This window comes from Limulus polyphemus, unplaced genomic scaffold (assembly GCF_000517525.1).
Source record: "Limulus polyphemus unplaced genomic scaffold, Limulus_polyphemus-2.1.2 Scaffold5723, whole genome shotgun sequence".
Lineage (NCBI taxonomy): Eukaryota > Metazoa > Arthropoda > Merostomata > Xiphosura > Limulidae > Limulus > Limulus polyphemus.
This window is the reverse complement of record NW_013671333.1, coordinates 4372-20876: the sequence shown is the minus strand read 5'-3', so window position 1 is coordinate 20876 and position 16505 is coordinate 4372. Positions and strand designations below refer to the sequence as shown.

Sequence of the window (16505 nt, the reverse complement as noted above, 5' to 3'; positions counted from 1 at the left end):
ACTGCTGTCTATGATGCTGATGAATAATTATATTAAAAATTTAGGCTTGGATGATCCAAATCACCCTGGGAAGATGGATGGGTGGATAATCATACAGATATTTGTTCATCCAATCTTGACTGAATGCATCAGCAGCCAGAGCAAATGGATGAGGAACCAGAGATCAAAATGCAGATAACTTGATATTGAGGGATGTGACAAATACATCTAGGTGAGGAGTACCCCACTAAAAGCATAGCCACTGGAAAACATGAGGATTGAAATACCACTCCATTGTGATGGGAAAGACAATCTTCAACAAGATTGAATGCACCTGGATCATGCAAGGAGATGAATACTGAGCATGTGGGCCCAAAAAAGGAGATCCAAGGTTCAACTACAAAGGGAACAAGAATGGGTGCTGCCTTGGTCATTGATATAAGCCAACACCAAAGAATTGTCAGAATGGATCATGACCAAATGATTCTTGGCAAGATGAAGAAAATGATCCAAAGTATGATGCACAGTCAGAAGCTCCTGGATGTTGATATGGTAAGATCTTTTGGCTGGAGACTACCGACCTGAAGCTTGCTACTCATCAACCCATACCCCCCAGCCCTGAAGGGAAGCATCCATGAAGATATTCATATCCAGACAAGGGGGAGAAAGTGGAACACCTGCCAACGTGTGAGCCCTGTCCAACCACCAGTGCAGATTGCTGACAAGGGAAGAAGGAAGGGAAATAGGAGCCTCTAATGGATCCCATGCAAGATTCAACTGGTCGTGCAAACACAACTGAAGAAACCTCAAATGCACTCGAACCAAGGGGATAAGGTCTTCCATAGAAGACCATATCTTCAAAAGCAATAGAACCTCATGAGCTATAAGAAAGGGAGCAGTAAGGGTGTGGAGAACTGAAAGCTCCATCAAACAAAGTGGATGAACAGAAGGTTGGGCCAGACTAAGATGAAAGTTGAAAATAATACCTAAGTGGACAAGATATTGGGTAGGTGTTAGGAATATCTTCTTCAATTTGATTAACCAACTCGCACAAGCTGCCTCCAGGAGCAGTAGAGGAGTGAGACAGGCATATTCCCGTTCGGAACAAGCTAACAGAAGCTAATCATCCACGTAATGATGGAAGCACAACCCCGAGCATGCAAATATCGAGCAAAAGACTTGACCACCCTACAAAAGACATACAGGGCCACAGCAAACCCAAAGGGTGGGGTGCAAAATTGATAAACTACCCTGTGATGAACAAACCAAAGACAGCATCTTGTTATAGAGTGATCACTGAAGTCAGGAAACCAGTAAAAGAAATTAACAGAAAAAGTAAAAAAAAGTACTGACATTTCAGTGTTTTCTTACTTGTATTCACAGGTGAATCTTATTGATGTATTGGTTATATATATATATAATATTTGTAAGCAGAACAATTTCCCCAATTTTAATAACAATTTAGCTAAAAAAAAAACAGCAACATGTATTAGCTTGTTTGCCTAGTTCCATATAACTCATAAACTTGCATAAAAATATAGTTAAACCAAACTGTTCCTTGAAAAATACTTGTGCATGTTTATGACACTGGAACTAGCCTGATACTTAAAATTCATGATGTGTCAAAATTTTTAGCTTATTTTCAAATTAAAAATCAGCAAAATGTAAACACGGAAAAAAAAAAAAATTATTAATGTTCAGCTAGTTTAGACAAGTATTATACATACAATGACTGAATTCATACTAATAAGAAAACCAGTGATGAAAACTGTAATATTCAGATAACTACAACTTACTTGGATGACTCCAATTTAGAATTTCCAAAGACGAGCTTGAAAATTCAAACTTCTTCATGGAAGGTCTGGTATGCATAACTTCACCCTGTAACTGATTATCTACAGCAAGCATCCCTTTACAACCTCCATATCGGACTTGCATCGCTGATGGACACGTTTCTATATTTAGAGCTTTGTATACCTTGAAAAATTAGTTACTGATATATAATCTACAAAAATACCATACACACAAAAATGATTACTTCCAATACATGGGTCAGCCTGGTTTGTTTATTTGAAACTGTTTTATGAAAAATAAAACAACAATGTGTATGTTATATAATCCTCTTTATCCAACAATTCCCAAGTTTAGTAAAGTGAACTACTAAAACTTTTCCATAAGAAAAGAAGATAGGGGGCACTTCTTTCACTTTCTTTATCTGTTGCATAAATATGAAATCAAAATTACGCATCCAAATTTAAAAAATCTTCAACACATTTATAATGAACACCATTCCTTAAACTTAAACACAAATTAACATCCCAATGAAAAGAAATTGCATGCTGAAATGACCTGTGGGGTAGTTTTCAAGGAGAATAGACAGACAGGCTCCACTCAACACAACGTGCTTTGGACCAACTCAATATAAGAGAAGAAACATGTATATACATGAAATATGGCATGCCTCGAGTAAAAGGTATACATCTGTTGTACACAGGAAAATCAGATGTTACAAAAGTACTTGTACTCAATATGGGACTGTGCATTGATGACATCAATCTGACTCAGACTTTGAGAATTCGGACTGCAAGGTGATGTTCATGTATACTTTATCCATTTTACACTTTACACGTTACATTTGTATAAACTATAGAGCCTCCAAAATGCATACCTATAGTTTCTGTATATCCTTGTATTTGGTATTAACTCACCTCTACAATGAACTGTCACTAAATCAAAATGCAGGGTAAAATGAATAGTTGATGACTCTGATATCAAATACATACCATGTTGAATGGCACTCTGTAATGTCATGACACGTGCACATAAAGTCAAGCAATTTTAGATAATATGATGTTTGTGAAACTAAATATATTCATTAAATATGGGTTAAATGTGCTGAGGAGTGCTGGAGCTTAGAAAACTGAAAATGAAAAAGTTTATAGGATATCTAGATTATTTAGATTTTTAAAGTTCAGTTCAAAAAATTTAAAGATAAGTGTAATAGATCCAAAGAAAAACTTTAGTTACTATTTTAACATCAGAAGAATTAGGAACAAAATGGGTAAGATCACGGCTCTAGTCAAAATATAAGAACCCTGATAACAGGAATTATTTTGAATTCCAAGTAACAAGTTATTGAACCGTAATAGATTTTTGAAAGAGAATGTGAAGTAGCTATTTATATAACGTTTAGAAATGGTAGTTAAGAAGCTGAGTCTATATGGATTACAACCAGAGGTTCAAGGGAAGAAAGTTTTTAATTAGCAACTGTTATGAGCAACCTAATCAGACAGATGATGTCAATAAGAAATTGTATAAGGTAAGGGCTATTACTTATAATGATACAACAGTTATGGCAAACATGAATTTTACACACATACACTGACTGGGAATGTATGGAGTCAAGTACAGATAGAGAGAGAGATGTTTTGAAGTCAGAGAACCAACCAGAGATAATGTGGTTACAAAAATTGAAGTGGGGAATCATTTAGAGAAGAGTGACCATTACGTGATTAGGTTTGATGTTTTCGTACATGTTGAGATAACAGGAAGTGCAATTTGAATTCCTTATTTTCAGAAAGCCAATTTTGAAACCATGAGAAATAAATTATCATAAGTGAATTTGAATAATGAGTTAAAAATGATACTGATTAATTTGGGAAATTAACAAAACATATTAACTCAAGGTAAGCATGTTCCAAAAAGAACAAAATAAAACAATGAAGATAAAACCATATTGGCTTACTAAAGACATAAAGGAAAAGATTAGGGTTAAATGTCATAAATTTAGGTTTCAATTGACAGAAAGGTTGGGAGACATATAGAGCTACAGGAAAGTTAAAACTTTGACAAAAAAAATTAAGAAAGCCAGAAGGGCTTATGAGAAACAGCTGGCTGATAATGTTAAAGCTAACAACCATGATTTTTTTATGAGGCAAACAATGTGTTAAAATGAGAATTGGGTTCTTAAACTTAATATTTTCCAACACTGAAAATGTATTTCCAATAGATACTCACCTCTTCACATATATGGCTTTCCCGTTCAGTGCTGTCCTCCATGTGCAAACTGTTTTTACTTACCACTAGCCTTCAGTCTCCCACATAAACTCACATTTTCAGGTAATATTGCTGCACTGTTGCATTCCAATGAACATGCAACAACCCTTCACTAACAGGAGTGCAACACAACCTCCTAGCACAGCTGACTCCCTCTATACTGATTGTTCAATCATATCTTCAAGATTAGAAAAGTAAAGAAGATGCACTGGAACTGGGGAGGAAGGGTGAGATGAGGTGAGTAACTATAAGAAATTGTCAGTGTTAGAAAATCTTAACTTCCCTCAAATATAGCTAAAGTCCCACATTGAAGTGAGGGAGGGACCAGTGCAAAATGTACCTAGATGAGCCTCCTTTGGGAAGTACCAACAGGGAACCCATGGATTATACAACCATATACCATGGAACAGTATAGGGGCACACACAGTGGTGGACTGGGTCTAAACTTTCTACCGGGAAAACTTGTAAAAAGGCCCACTCAAAAGGGTCCAAAAGGGCCCACTTAATCCCAAAACATAGTCAAAGGAATCAAATAAAAGTAAAGGTTTTAAGTAAATAAATGTTACATCCATTCAACATTGTTGTAGTTATTTATGTTAATGCATGCATAATACAAATACTAGAAAATTTTAATAATCTTATAACAGGAATGAAAATCTTAATCATAGAACAACCAATCGGAATTTACGAAGCATAATTTGAAATTGTTTTCAAAGTATAATTAAAATTGGAACGTGTGAATTTTTAATGTGTGCACATATCACTAAAACAGTCAAAAATTCAGTAATTTACAAAGCAAAAATCACTTAGACAGCAAGCAATCTAGAAAACTGTGTCAATTTTTTCACAAGGAAAGGAATAATATCATCCACAGAAATTTCAGAAAGTAAATCTTTTTCAATGCTCATCAGCATAAAAGTTTCAAGTAGCTCATTTGATAGCGAAGAGCGTAATCGAGTTTTTACAATTTTCAACTTACTGAATGCATGTTTGCAACTGACTTGTGTGAACGACAGGGTCAAAAGATATTTGTAAGCTAAGAACAAATTTGAGTATGCAGATGCGTGCAAAGAATACTTAAATAGGATACAGAAACAGCAAAGCAGGCACTTCCTACATGACTTTCCAGAAGTGCAATGTGAACCTGAAATTACATCAAAGTGAGTTTGAAGTATCTGTTCTTATTCTAGGTGTCTGGTTGTTGCAAACTCTTCATTCAGAGTTTTCGAAAGGCTGTCAAAGTTTAGGATGAAAGACTGCAATTCATTGCTCAGTTCCTGCTTGTCCAAACCAAGACGATTGCATATGTTTTTCAGCGCTTCTGGTGGCAATCTATTTCTTTGAGTTCTTGGAAACAATGTGGATCAAAACAGGCTATGTCAGTTATTAGTTCATGGTTATTAGAAAAACGTTCAACAATACCTGTCGTAATTTGGTCAATCACACGACAAAACACTTTCACCCTGTAGCGATCTACTGAAGCATCAATTCTTTCATCCGGGGAATCATCCCTCAGGAGTTCACCAGGCATTCACCTCTTTCTTGATGTTCTCATCTTCCTGAATTCCCCTTCTATTGCAAAATCAGTTTCCTCATCATCAACGAACATTTGATTTGCTGCCTCAATGAAATTTCTTGTTGTTTTCATGATGTTTTTGAATTCCAGATGTTTTAAAACCTCTTTCGCTTTTTCTACCATATTCTAGGCACTAAGATAATCTAAGCCTTCAGTTTGCAGATATTCCGAGGCCGATCTCATGGTACTGTACACCCGCAATAACAATAAACTTGGTAAATGATACACCATTTATCAAGAAGTGAATTGGCCTCAAAAGTAACTTTCGCATCAAATTTAGGAGATTCGACAATCTGAAGCAAGACAGCAATCAAAAGGTGAAACAACTCAGGCTATGGTGAGTCAAAACTTCCGAAAATATGTTCAAGGGCCCTGTGTTTAGCCCACCAACGGGTTTCTCCAATCTTCTGCAAATGTTTCACTTTCGCTGATCCAACCATCTTCTCTGAAGCAACTTCTGTCCAGATGTTCATTCTCTTACATGATTCTGAAAAAAATGTCACTGTTGACTGTAGTAATCCGATCAAGTTTTTGACCTGCAGAATATTTTGGACCAGATCTGTTGATGCCAAATTAAGGATATGAGCATAGCACCAAATGTATATGGATTGTGGGGCTTCATCTCTTATATACTACACCACACTGTGTATTCACCTCTCATGTTACCAGCTCCATCAAACGACGCACCTGCAATGTTCTTCACTTTTAATTCACTATATTCCAGCATAGCCTTTATTCGTTGGTATAATCCATATCCAGTAGCATCTGTAACCTTGTTTAGAGCAAAGAAACATTCTTTTACTTCATCCAACAAAACATAATGCAAAATTATGGATTCCTGATCAATCACTGCTGTGTGTTGAGTACTATCCATTTGCACAGAATATTTCTAATTCCCAATTTCATTAACAATGCATGACTTCATAATGCTCCGGATGGCTGACAGTATATAGTTCACGGTTGTTTTTGATAACATTGATACCATATTTCCGCATCCTTTTGATTTTTCTTTTCCTTTTTTTCCTTAAAGACTTTTCTCGGTCCTTACAAACCTCGACAACTTTGCTTATGTGACTAGCCAAAGGTACATTAAATTGGGAGAGAAGCAGTATCATTTCTAAAAAGTTACCGTGATCAATGTTCTGGTTTTCAAGGTAAAGACCTGATTCATTACAATGTTCTCAGTATAGCAGTGCATGTTTTCCTAAAAATTTGATCACAGCTAATATGCATTTCAGAACTTCAATGTTTTCCATTACTTGCTTCCACCTCAATTTAACACCTTCCTTTACCAGCAAAGATTCTATATCTCTTTCCTTTACAGCACTGAAAAATACCAGAACTGCTGCACTGCGAGACTTTGACGTCTCTTGTTCAGAAATTCTTTGATAAATGTGGGAAAACTTCATGACACCAGTTGAAAATGCTGTTTCTGTGTTGGGAAAGGTCTAACAAACCTTGCAATAATCAGCCTTAACTTCTTTGTTTTCAACTTTCACTGTCAGCCAATTTTGAGAAATGCTGTTTTCAGAGATTTTATGTTTATATACCCTTTTTGGATCAAATGGCAGAAATTTAACATCTTTGAACAGTGGCTGCCACTGGGCACACCCATGGGAGACAACACCTCATCTTTAAATAACGAAACTGTCACTAACACTGGTGGAAAATACAAGCATAGTCCAAAACCTGCATCAGACTGTCAGAAGTGTAGTGTAGCTTGAGCATGTCAGACCATACATGGTGGGTTAACTCCAGTCCAAAACCAGGCAGCACCAGAAATTCGGCTTCTGGTCCACAGTAGAAGAACGATTCTTACCATCTTCACCTTAAGCCCTTTGAGGTGAACTTTACTATATGGACAGAACACCACCACCCTACTCTGTACTGAGTGGAATTGGTCATAGTCAATAGCAGCTATGAACTGATGAGTGGCAAGAACTCCTGTGCTTCGCTAGAAGAAAAAAGGGGTAGAAGAACATTAGGGAACCCCAAGGAGTGCATAACTGTTAGACAATACAATGAGTGACCAAAAAAACCCTATTTTAAAAGTAGGCCAGCACTAGGTTTTATATTAGGCATCGAGGATGGGCAGAAATTCCCTCCCTACTTTACTTATGAGTGGGTACAGTCTGGATTGGGCATTGTTTAATATAATGTACACTACAAGGATACCTCAAGCAGTCTTGTGGAACACTCCATCTCCTGGCCCTACACTGTGCAGATTTGGGATAAATATATCCTGATAAACAATACATTCTGTAAGGCAGGAGAAGGCCCTGTAGAAGTAAAATAAACAAGAAAGAGAACTTACCCCATCAGAAATGGTAAGAGGTGTGTAGAATAGCAATTGGAACTAGTCTATAGCCTGAAAAAAAAGAAACAGCCAAATGATGAAGATAGTATGTAATAAAGGTGTGAGGGGTTATCTACAGACCAACCTGAGCAATCTCCTCCAAAGGACAACAGAGGTGAGTAGCTGAAGTGTATACAAGGTGAAGTATTTGATGGGAAGACACATGGAAATGTTGAAGTGCATGCTTATCCAACAAAGAATATGATAAATGGATGAGTTGATGAAGCCATCTGGTTAGCGTAGTGGGAGAAAGTCATGAATGGAAGAAGGATTCCAAGGAATGAGGAGACAAGATTAGAAACCACTAAAGAAAGAAATGTGTGCCAAATAACAATGGACTGCATGGACATGACAGAGGAGGTGATCAGGATCCAAATGTGAATAAAGAAGATATAGGTGTGAATGTGCTGTCACCCTGACATGCTGCAGACATTTTATGGAGAAGAGCACAATCAGCATACAGAAGGGCATGGGAGTGACAAAAAAGAATGGAAATGATGGTGTACATGTCAGAACGTCAATGAACACAGGCAAACAGGAGGAGGAAATAGGTTTTAAGGGAGAGTTGGTATAAGGAAGAGAAAGCCAGAGGTTCAAAGGGAGAGGGGTAAGGTCATGGAGAACAAAGAAGTACCTGTCGGGAAGGCAAGAAGGATGGGAGGATGAAGGTGGTGAAAGGAATGAAAGAGCATGGTAAAACCCAGGGAGGAAAAAATCCATGGAGTAGTAGAAAAAGCTGCCCGGTAACTAACAATAGTCAATATCGATAATCCCTATTTGAAGAGCCACATGATGAATTTAGACAAATAAGGAACAGAAAAAACGAGAAGAGGAGAAAGAAATACACAGTGACCAATGGCAAACAATATGCCACTTCTACGGATATACAAGAGTTTGGGTAAAAAGAAAGGAAAAGAAGGATAGCTATGCACAAAGAGGGTCCAGAATGTCTTGCAAAGGACTGGATAAATCTCATGCATGATTTATAGTGACTACAATGCTAGATGGAAGAGAGAAGAACAAAGATGAAGAACAAGAGAGCAGGAGAAAAGAAGAGGAGGGGGAGACTGTCGACAACTCAGCAGAAACCACATTTGAGCAGCCAATAGGTTGTCACAAGGACCCAATATGGAGCATCCTGAATAAGGGAGAAACATTCAGGGGAAGATGAAGAGGAGTAAGCATAAAGAAAGAGGCTGAACCATTCCTGACTGAATCTATCCAGCACCAGAAAAGGAGGAAGCTTGATGTTTTCGTAAATGGTGAAGGCATAATTGATGAGAGTGGTACCCAGATGAGATCAAAGCCACTGAAAAACCTGAGGATTGAGGGACCACTCCATGGGAAATATCTTTTTGGGCCTCAAGAGATGTTCTCAGTAAAATTAAAGGCACCTGGAACATGGCAAGCCACTAGTCAAACTTGTAAAGAATGGGTTCAGAAGAGAAGGTTAAGGATGTGAAAAAAGAAAGAGCAAGACCAAGTGTCCCCTCGGCAATTGATACAGAATTCCATATTGAGTTGTATGTATGATTCATTACCAAATGGCCTCATACAACTGTAAAAAAATTATCCAAAACCCAATAAACTGCTAAGAGTTCCAAATGTCTGACATTAAAGGTTGATTCGTCTGGGGACCTTTGACCTGAAACCACCCAAGAGTTAAGACAACCCACCCCATCAGGGAAGCATCTGTCAAAATATGTAAATCAGAGGAACACTTTCTGTAGTATTCGTTCTGTTGAGCCATCAGGTAAAATCAGTGTTCAAAGAAGGAGGAAGATGAATGAGGGAGGACAAGAGATCCCGAGACAGGTTCCATTGATCATGCAGAGTCCACATGTGAGCATGACCTAAGGGAATAATGGTTCTATGAAAACCCAAGTCCTCATAAGAGAGAGAGAGAGAGAGAGAAAGAAGCTTCCATGCAGGAGGAGAAGGTGAGGATAGAGCAGTGGAAACCAATTGCTTCATAGCCCTCAAGTGAACTGGAGAAGGCTGAGATGTGAATTAAAGAATACACCCAATTGAACCACATATTGAGTGAGTGTGAGATGAAACTTCTCCAGTTTCACCAACCAACCAACCAAGATGAGCCACTTCTCAATGGGGTAGAAGAGCATGGTTATAGCAGGCCTGTTGGGACTAAACTGAAAAAAGCCAGTTGTCCATATAATGATGGAGCCATCCCTAACTATGAATGTAATGAGCAAAATAACACAGTACTTGGCAATAAACGTATGGGGCAGATGCAAGGCCAAAATGGGAACGCACAGAACTAATAAACCCAACCCTAATGAACAATTGGAAGGTAAAGTATGAATGGAGGGAAGAGAGAAATCTAAATACAAATATTAGATATGTCCACCTTCATCATCTAAATCCCAGAGCAAAGACCCTAGAGGGTGAGCAAACTCTCCATGGTAAATTGAGAAAAGTCAAGAAACCAACTGACATATGAAAGATCTATGACTGGATGCCAATCCCCAGTATTCATAAGAACACCAAACAGACACAAATAAAAGGAGCTTGAGAGAGACAGGCAACAAGGAAGGATAAGGAAGAGTGTTGGCATGTGGCTTCAAAATGCAACTCCAGAAAATCAGGTACACCACCAAAAATACCTTGGTGGAGAAAAGGAGCCAGACCAAGGTTCCTGAGATAAAAGGGAGGCAAACACAACTGAGCAACAAGAGCATCCTTCCCAATAAATCCCAGCAACAGAGCAACCAAGTAAGAAGTGGAGAAGATAAGGAAATGGGTATCTGTTGGAAACCTTTCAGGACAACTGCGGATTGCCTCGGAAAGAAGATGAATAGAGGAAAGATAATGCAAAATGGTAGTGAGGATAAGACACAGACATGAAAATTGAGCTTGAGAAAGTCAAACAGATGTTAGAGGATCTGAACCTCAAGTCTGAAGAAGACTCCAGAGTTTGGGAGTCCAAGAAACAAAAATCATCCCAATCATAAGCCAAGGCATAAGTGTCAACCAGGTGTGGAGGACAATGTAAGACAGCATCAGAATGCAGCTGGAATAAAACTATTCAGCATGAACCTGAATATCTGAAGAGAACTAAAGTTAACATTCAGAAGAATTGGTTGATTGAAGAAAGGAAAGAGAAGAATCATAAGATACAGGAGATAGAGAAAGTATGTAACATACCTGAGAAACCATGTCTAAGAAAGAAGAGGAAAGCCTAGGGAGATCCAATAAAGTAATGGCAGATGTATTAGCAAAGGTATGTGGCAGGAAGAGACTGTCAAAATCCTCATCATCATGAACTAGATTCACAGGAGGTATATCTGTATTAGGCTCGGAAGAAGGTCCAGGCCACATTAAATACTCCATTTCCCATCGCACAATAGCCATCACCTCCTCGTCGGGCAAAGAGGAACCTGATGCCATTGTGGTTGTTTGTGCAGAGTGAATTGCATCTCACTGTCCCACGCCAAATAAAGTGGCAGTTACAGTAACTTGATAATTCATAATATGAAAGACAAAAAGGCCCCCAAAATGTGCAGGTGCAAAACTATTTTAGAAATTAAATTACAAACTAATATTTCTACAACACCGGTTTTGATGTGTTTATAGTTTGACAAGAAAAACACCTATTTCAATACTTTAAAGTGTTAAGCAACAGGGAGATCTTTTTCGGTTGTTGAAATGTTCTCTAAGAGTTGTTTGCGTATGTCCAACATATTGGTGATTGCATTTTTTACACTGTATAGGGTAAATGGTGTTTTTTGTTTCACAAGTAAATTCTTCAGAAATTTTAAAGTTTCTTTCATTGTGCTTGTCAGAAAATGAGTCAGTGGTTTTTATGAACTTGCAAGTTTGACAATGGACTTTATTACATAGACAACAACCATTTTTGAGTAATTCACTTTTGTGTGAACAAGGATATCTTTTATATTCTTCTTTTTCGGAAGAAGACAACTGGAATTTTAGGAAATATCTGATTGTCGAGTTGTAGGAGATGAAAATATTTTTACAGAATTTGTGAAACGTTTCTGAGTTTAAACTGATAGGTAATAATAAGAGGAATTATATTTGAAAGCTTAGTATTACTCTGATTTAGGATGTTTTTCTGCTGAGTGTTGTTAGCCTTTTCAATTTGTCTGTCAATTTTGGTATCTTTACATCCTCTTTGTAACATGGTTTGTTTTAGATCCTTGGTGTGTTTTATAAAGTCTGTTTCATCTCATTTATAGGGTGTATTTATAGATGTTTGTTGATTATAAGTCAAAAAGATATAATTATTTCTCTATATAAGTCACTATTTACATCTAACCTGCAATACTGTTAACATTTTAGTCCAGAGGAAGATCAGTAGAATGGAAGGATTATCTCACAGTGATACTTTAAGATATCTTGAGAAATAAAGGATGAGAGATGATCTTACTGAAGATTATAAAGATTATATGGGGGATCAATGGGCCTATGATTTCTTTGTGCTGCATTCTGAAGACAACAGGACACAAGTTTAAGAACTAAGAACACAAAGACAGGTTAGGCTTCAGTTAAAACAGTTTTATTTTTCTAACATGATGACTGACTTATGGAATAAGTTGCCATTAGCAGTTATTTTACTAGAGCTTAAAGGGGAATCAGTGATCTCTTGAACAGCAAAGAGTGAGTTTAAGTTTTCACTTTCACAAAAGGTGGGTGAGCAAGAACAGTCTAGAAGGAACAAATGATCCATTGTTTTCCATAGATTATTTTAAATGTGGGGAGAAAAACATCTTTGTTTGCAATTAAGAAAAATCAAGTAAAACAACGCATGTTTCAATTACTTTCAACACCCATTTTATCCTTCAAGTTTAAATCATTATGTGTTAATGCCATTCCCACCTGTATTTGTCTTGTTTCAAAAAAAAGACACAATTTTTCATATCAGTAAAACTTTTGATAAAAACAAAACAAAAACAATTAGCTTATGTTACTTTTTATGTTTTTGATATTCTTGTGTGTATGTGAACATCTAGTAACTCACAAAAATGCAATTTAAATATTTATAAGTTTGTAACTATATGTAAAGCTACAACTAATTCTGCAAAAACTACAAAATAAATACATACCTTCTTCGCTAAATTTGGTGAAATTTTTCCCACACCATCAGAAAATATATATGGTTTTCCAGAATCTGGATGCATTCCACCAGTGACATCATCCACTTCCACAACACAGTCCTTGGAAACTTGCAGGGATCCTCGGGCTTGTGAAAACAGTTGCCCCATACGTGCCATGTACTTTGAAATAGTTCTTATGTTATTCAAATTGCCCAGTGATGCTCGGATACTCTCTGCAGTTTGCTTTTTCTCATCTTCTGCATATAACCAAAGGCCATGATCACGTAATTGACTAGTAGAACAGCCAAAAACCTCATATTTACGACCTGCAATTCTTAGGCCTCTTATTAGTGGTTTGTAAACAATTTCATTAAGACAATCTTCAGATTCTCCTATTGTAAAAGTCAATTTCATATTATTGTCTTCACGAATTGATACTCGTAAAGCATATTCAGCATCACAATTTGTCTTAAATATTAAACTTTTCATGTAAGGCTGTGGGGGTAGAAGAACCATTCTCGTAGGAGTAAGAACAACTCGTCGCACAAGCATCAACTTCTCATTCTTCAGACTGAGATCAATGTCATACAGTGGGAAAAGTGTTTTTAGAGCATTTTCAAACAAAACAATGTTTCCAGCATCCAATGCTACAGATATTTCAAAGAGTGATTCTTCCAGTGCCTTTGGATTTTTGTTAGCATATGAATTCAAAATACTTTTGTCAACGTGTTGATCCTGAACATTAAAGCTATTTGAAAAAACTGCCTTTAAAGCATATTTCAATCCAAAACACTGAGAAGAAAATGGAGGTAAAACGGGATTTTTTGTACAGGTTTTGTTTTCCATATGTGTGAAGAAAACAGGAGTTTCTTTACATCTATTAAACAGACAGCTTGTTACCTCCCAGTGTTCTTTATCATTCAACTTTATAAGTAGTACTGAAGATTTTCCCAACATAGATTTAGTGCACTGATTCTGCCCCTCTCCAAACTGTACAACCCTGACCTTAGGTGTTTTACTGTCAATCTCATCTACTGGTATGTACTTATCCTTTGCTTTTACAGCATACAGCAAAGGGGGAGAGGCAAGATACATATATAGTTTTGTACAATTCTCAAATTTTGAAATCAAAATCCTTTGAATGGATGCATAAGATACAACTAACCAATGAAATCTATGGGTTCTGCCATCTCTTTGACCATTTGTAGTGTTTTTAGCAACACAAAAATAAATTTTCAAAATTTCTTTGTCATGTTCAAAATAACCTTGTACTTGGGTTATTTTGCAGGAGCCTTTTTCATTTTGAGAACAATTGTAATGCTCAACAAAAGTGTTCAGACCTACTATTGATCCTAATGAAAAATATTCTATTTTTTTCCATTTGTGAGCTGGAACAAATTTTTCTTTGAAAACATCAAGATTTTTTGGAAATATCCAAAACTGAGTTGGGAAAGAAGAACTGCACCATTTACAAAGTAGAGACTGTACACAATCTTCTAGTGACTTATCTAGTCTCAGTTCACATTCCAATTCTAACAGGCGTTCTTCATATAAGTCATTGGATGTCTTTCTTTTACTTTCAGAAGATTCCTCAATTAACACTTTGTCTATATACAGGATGGATTCCTTAAGTTTGTTCACAGGAAACTTACTTTTGTCACCAGGGAGCCAAAGTAGCCTTACATAAACAGAATTCTTTTGTGGGGCAGTTCCCAAATTGTCCATCTTCTAAACTGTTTAGATAGAGAAATTTTTATTGTTATAATTTCAATCCTGCACACATAATTCTTTATTATTATTTAGAACACTATATTAATTAAAAATAAAGTTTGCTATTTTGGTAAAAACATTGTTAATGTAAGCTTTAACTTTTAGCTCAACCTTTTTCAATCAAGGTTTAAATTAATGACTTGGAAATTATTTCTGTTTGAACAGCAGTCTGCAATTCAAACAATGTAAGCATTTTTACTAACCTACTGACAGAATTAACAAAATATAATTACAGAATAGTTTCTCATTCTTCCTCATTTTATGTTTGATAAATTATACTTTGTAATTGTAAATTCTACTCCTTGGCCTACATTTCAAACTACTTCTGCTTGCTCTTACACTAACTTTGAAATGTCTCAGAGTTAAAAGTTTGATTGTATATATATATATATATCCATGGGATGGTCTTTGGGTTGAGGCACATTAAAATTTGGTACCACCCCATATCTCTTGGTTGACAATGACATGTAATGATGTACAACTTACAAGGGCACCCTAATAAGGATGTACTTTATTGGACATATAAAAGAATATATATATATATATATATATATATATATATACAGTATATATTCTCTGAAAGTAGACCAAAAATAAGGGTGCTGTCCACAATTAAGTTATTTCCCAACTGATATCTTCCCGTTTACATTATCTAGAAAACACATGAAAACTGCAATAAATTAATAGCAGTACTTAGTTATTAGGTATTAATTACTATAATATAATAGTAATTCTAGTATTAGATATGCACAAAAACAGACTTACGACTTTCTTCTCTTTCGAGAATTAAAGTTAAACGCAACCTTCTCCGCATTGAACATAAATTAATAGTAAAAAATAATATTGCAGTTCCCCATTTTTGGTTCTGTTTTGATGTTAACGGTTTAGTTAATAGCGGTAACTAATTATCAAGTAGTAGTTACTATAATTTTTGATGTTAGTGGTTTAATTAATAGTAGTAATTAGTTATTAAGTATTAATTACTATAATATAATAGTAATACTAGTATTAGTATGCACAAAAACATACTTACGACTTTCTTCTCTTGCGAGAATTAAACTTTAAAGTTAAACTCTACCTTCTCCGCGTTGAACATAAATTAATAGTAAAAAATAATATTGCAGTTCCCTCATTTTTGGTTCTGTTTTGATGTTAGTGGTTTAGCGCTCTCAAAGGTTTAATATGTTGTTTTCTTAGTGCAAGTTTACACAATGATTTATTTGAACTTTGTCCACCGCGGGGAATCAACCCCCGGATTTTAGCGTTGTAAGGCAATAAATTTACAGCTGACACACTAAAGGACTATTTTGTTTGCTTGAGTTAAATCGCAAATCTAAACCATGCGCAATCAACGTTTTACAATGAGTGTATTATTTGTCACGTGACTAAGAAACACGAATTGACATGTGCTAAAAGCCGGCACGGAACAGGAACTATGTACTAAAAGACGTTGCGCTGACAGGAACACTATCAATAACTTTATACTTAATAGAAAAATATCGGATAGTGCTTATTTCGTCGGAAAACTTCAAATTGAGACATTATAGCATTAACGAAATAAATTTTGTAACGTGAAAAGCTAAAAAAAAATTAACTTTCGCTAACCCAGAGTAAAAGGAATTCAAAAGGTGGAGTTTATTTTCTAAGAAGACGTCACGGCCTTTTATACGTTCGGATTTTGTTTGAATAATCTTAT

General features: G+C 36.1%; 1 protein-coding gene across 2 annotated transcripts in view; it reads right to left on the bottom strand.

Annotated features, from left to right (window-relative positions):
• The window catches only part of LOC106472907 (RNA-dependent RNA polymerase 1-like), a 43937-nt gene extending 27828 nt beyond the window's left edge, over positions 1-16109 (bottom strand). Inside the window, exons 1-3 of one of the 2 annotated variants that reach the window (XM_022401452.1) lie at positions 15839-16109; positions 13049-14772; positions 1776-1956 (exon numbers count right to left, since the gene is read on the bottom strand). In XM_022401452.1, coding sequence (XP_022257160.1) covers positions 1776-1956; positions 13049-14764 — 1897 coding nt within the window. In that variant the 5' untranslated portion in view covers positions 14765-14772; positions 15839-16109. The remainder of the gene's footprint in view (positions 1-1775; positions 1957-13048; positions 14773-15838) is intronic. The other variant, XM_013933579.2, reaches the window with a different exon arrangement.
• Between the last annotated feature and the right edge of the window lie 396 nt (positions 16110-16505).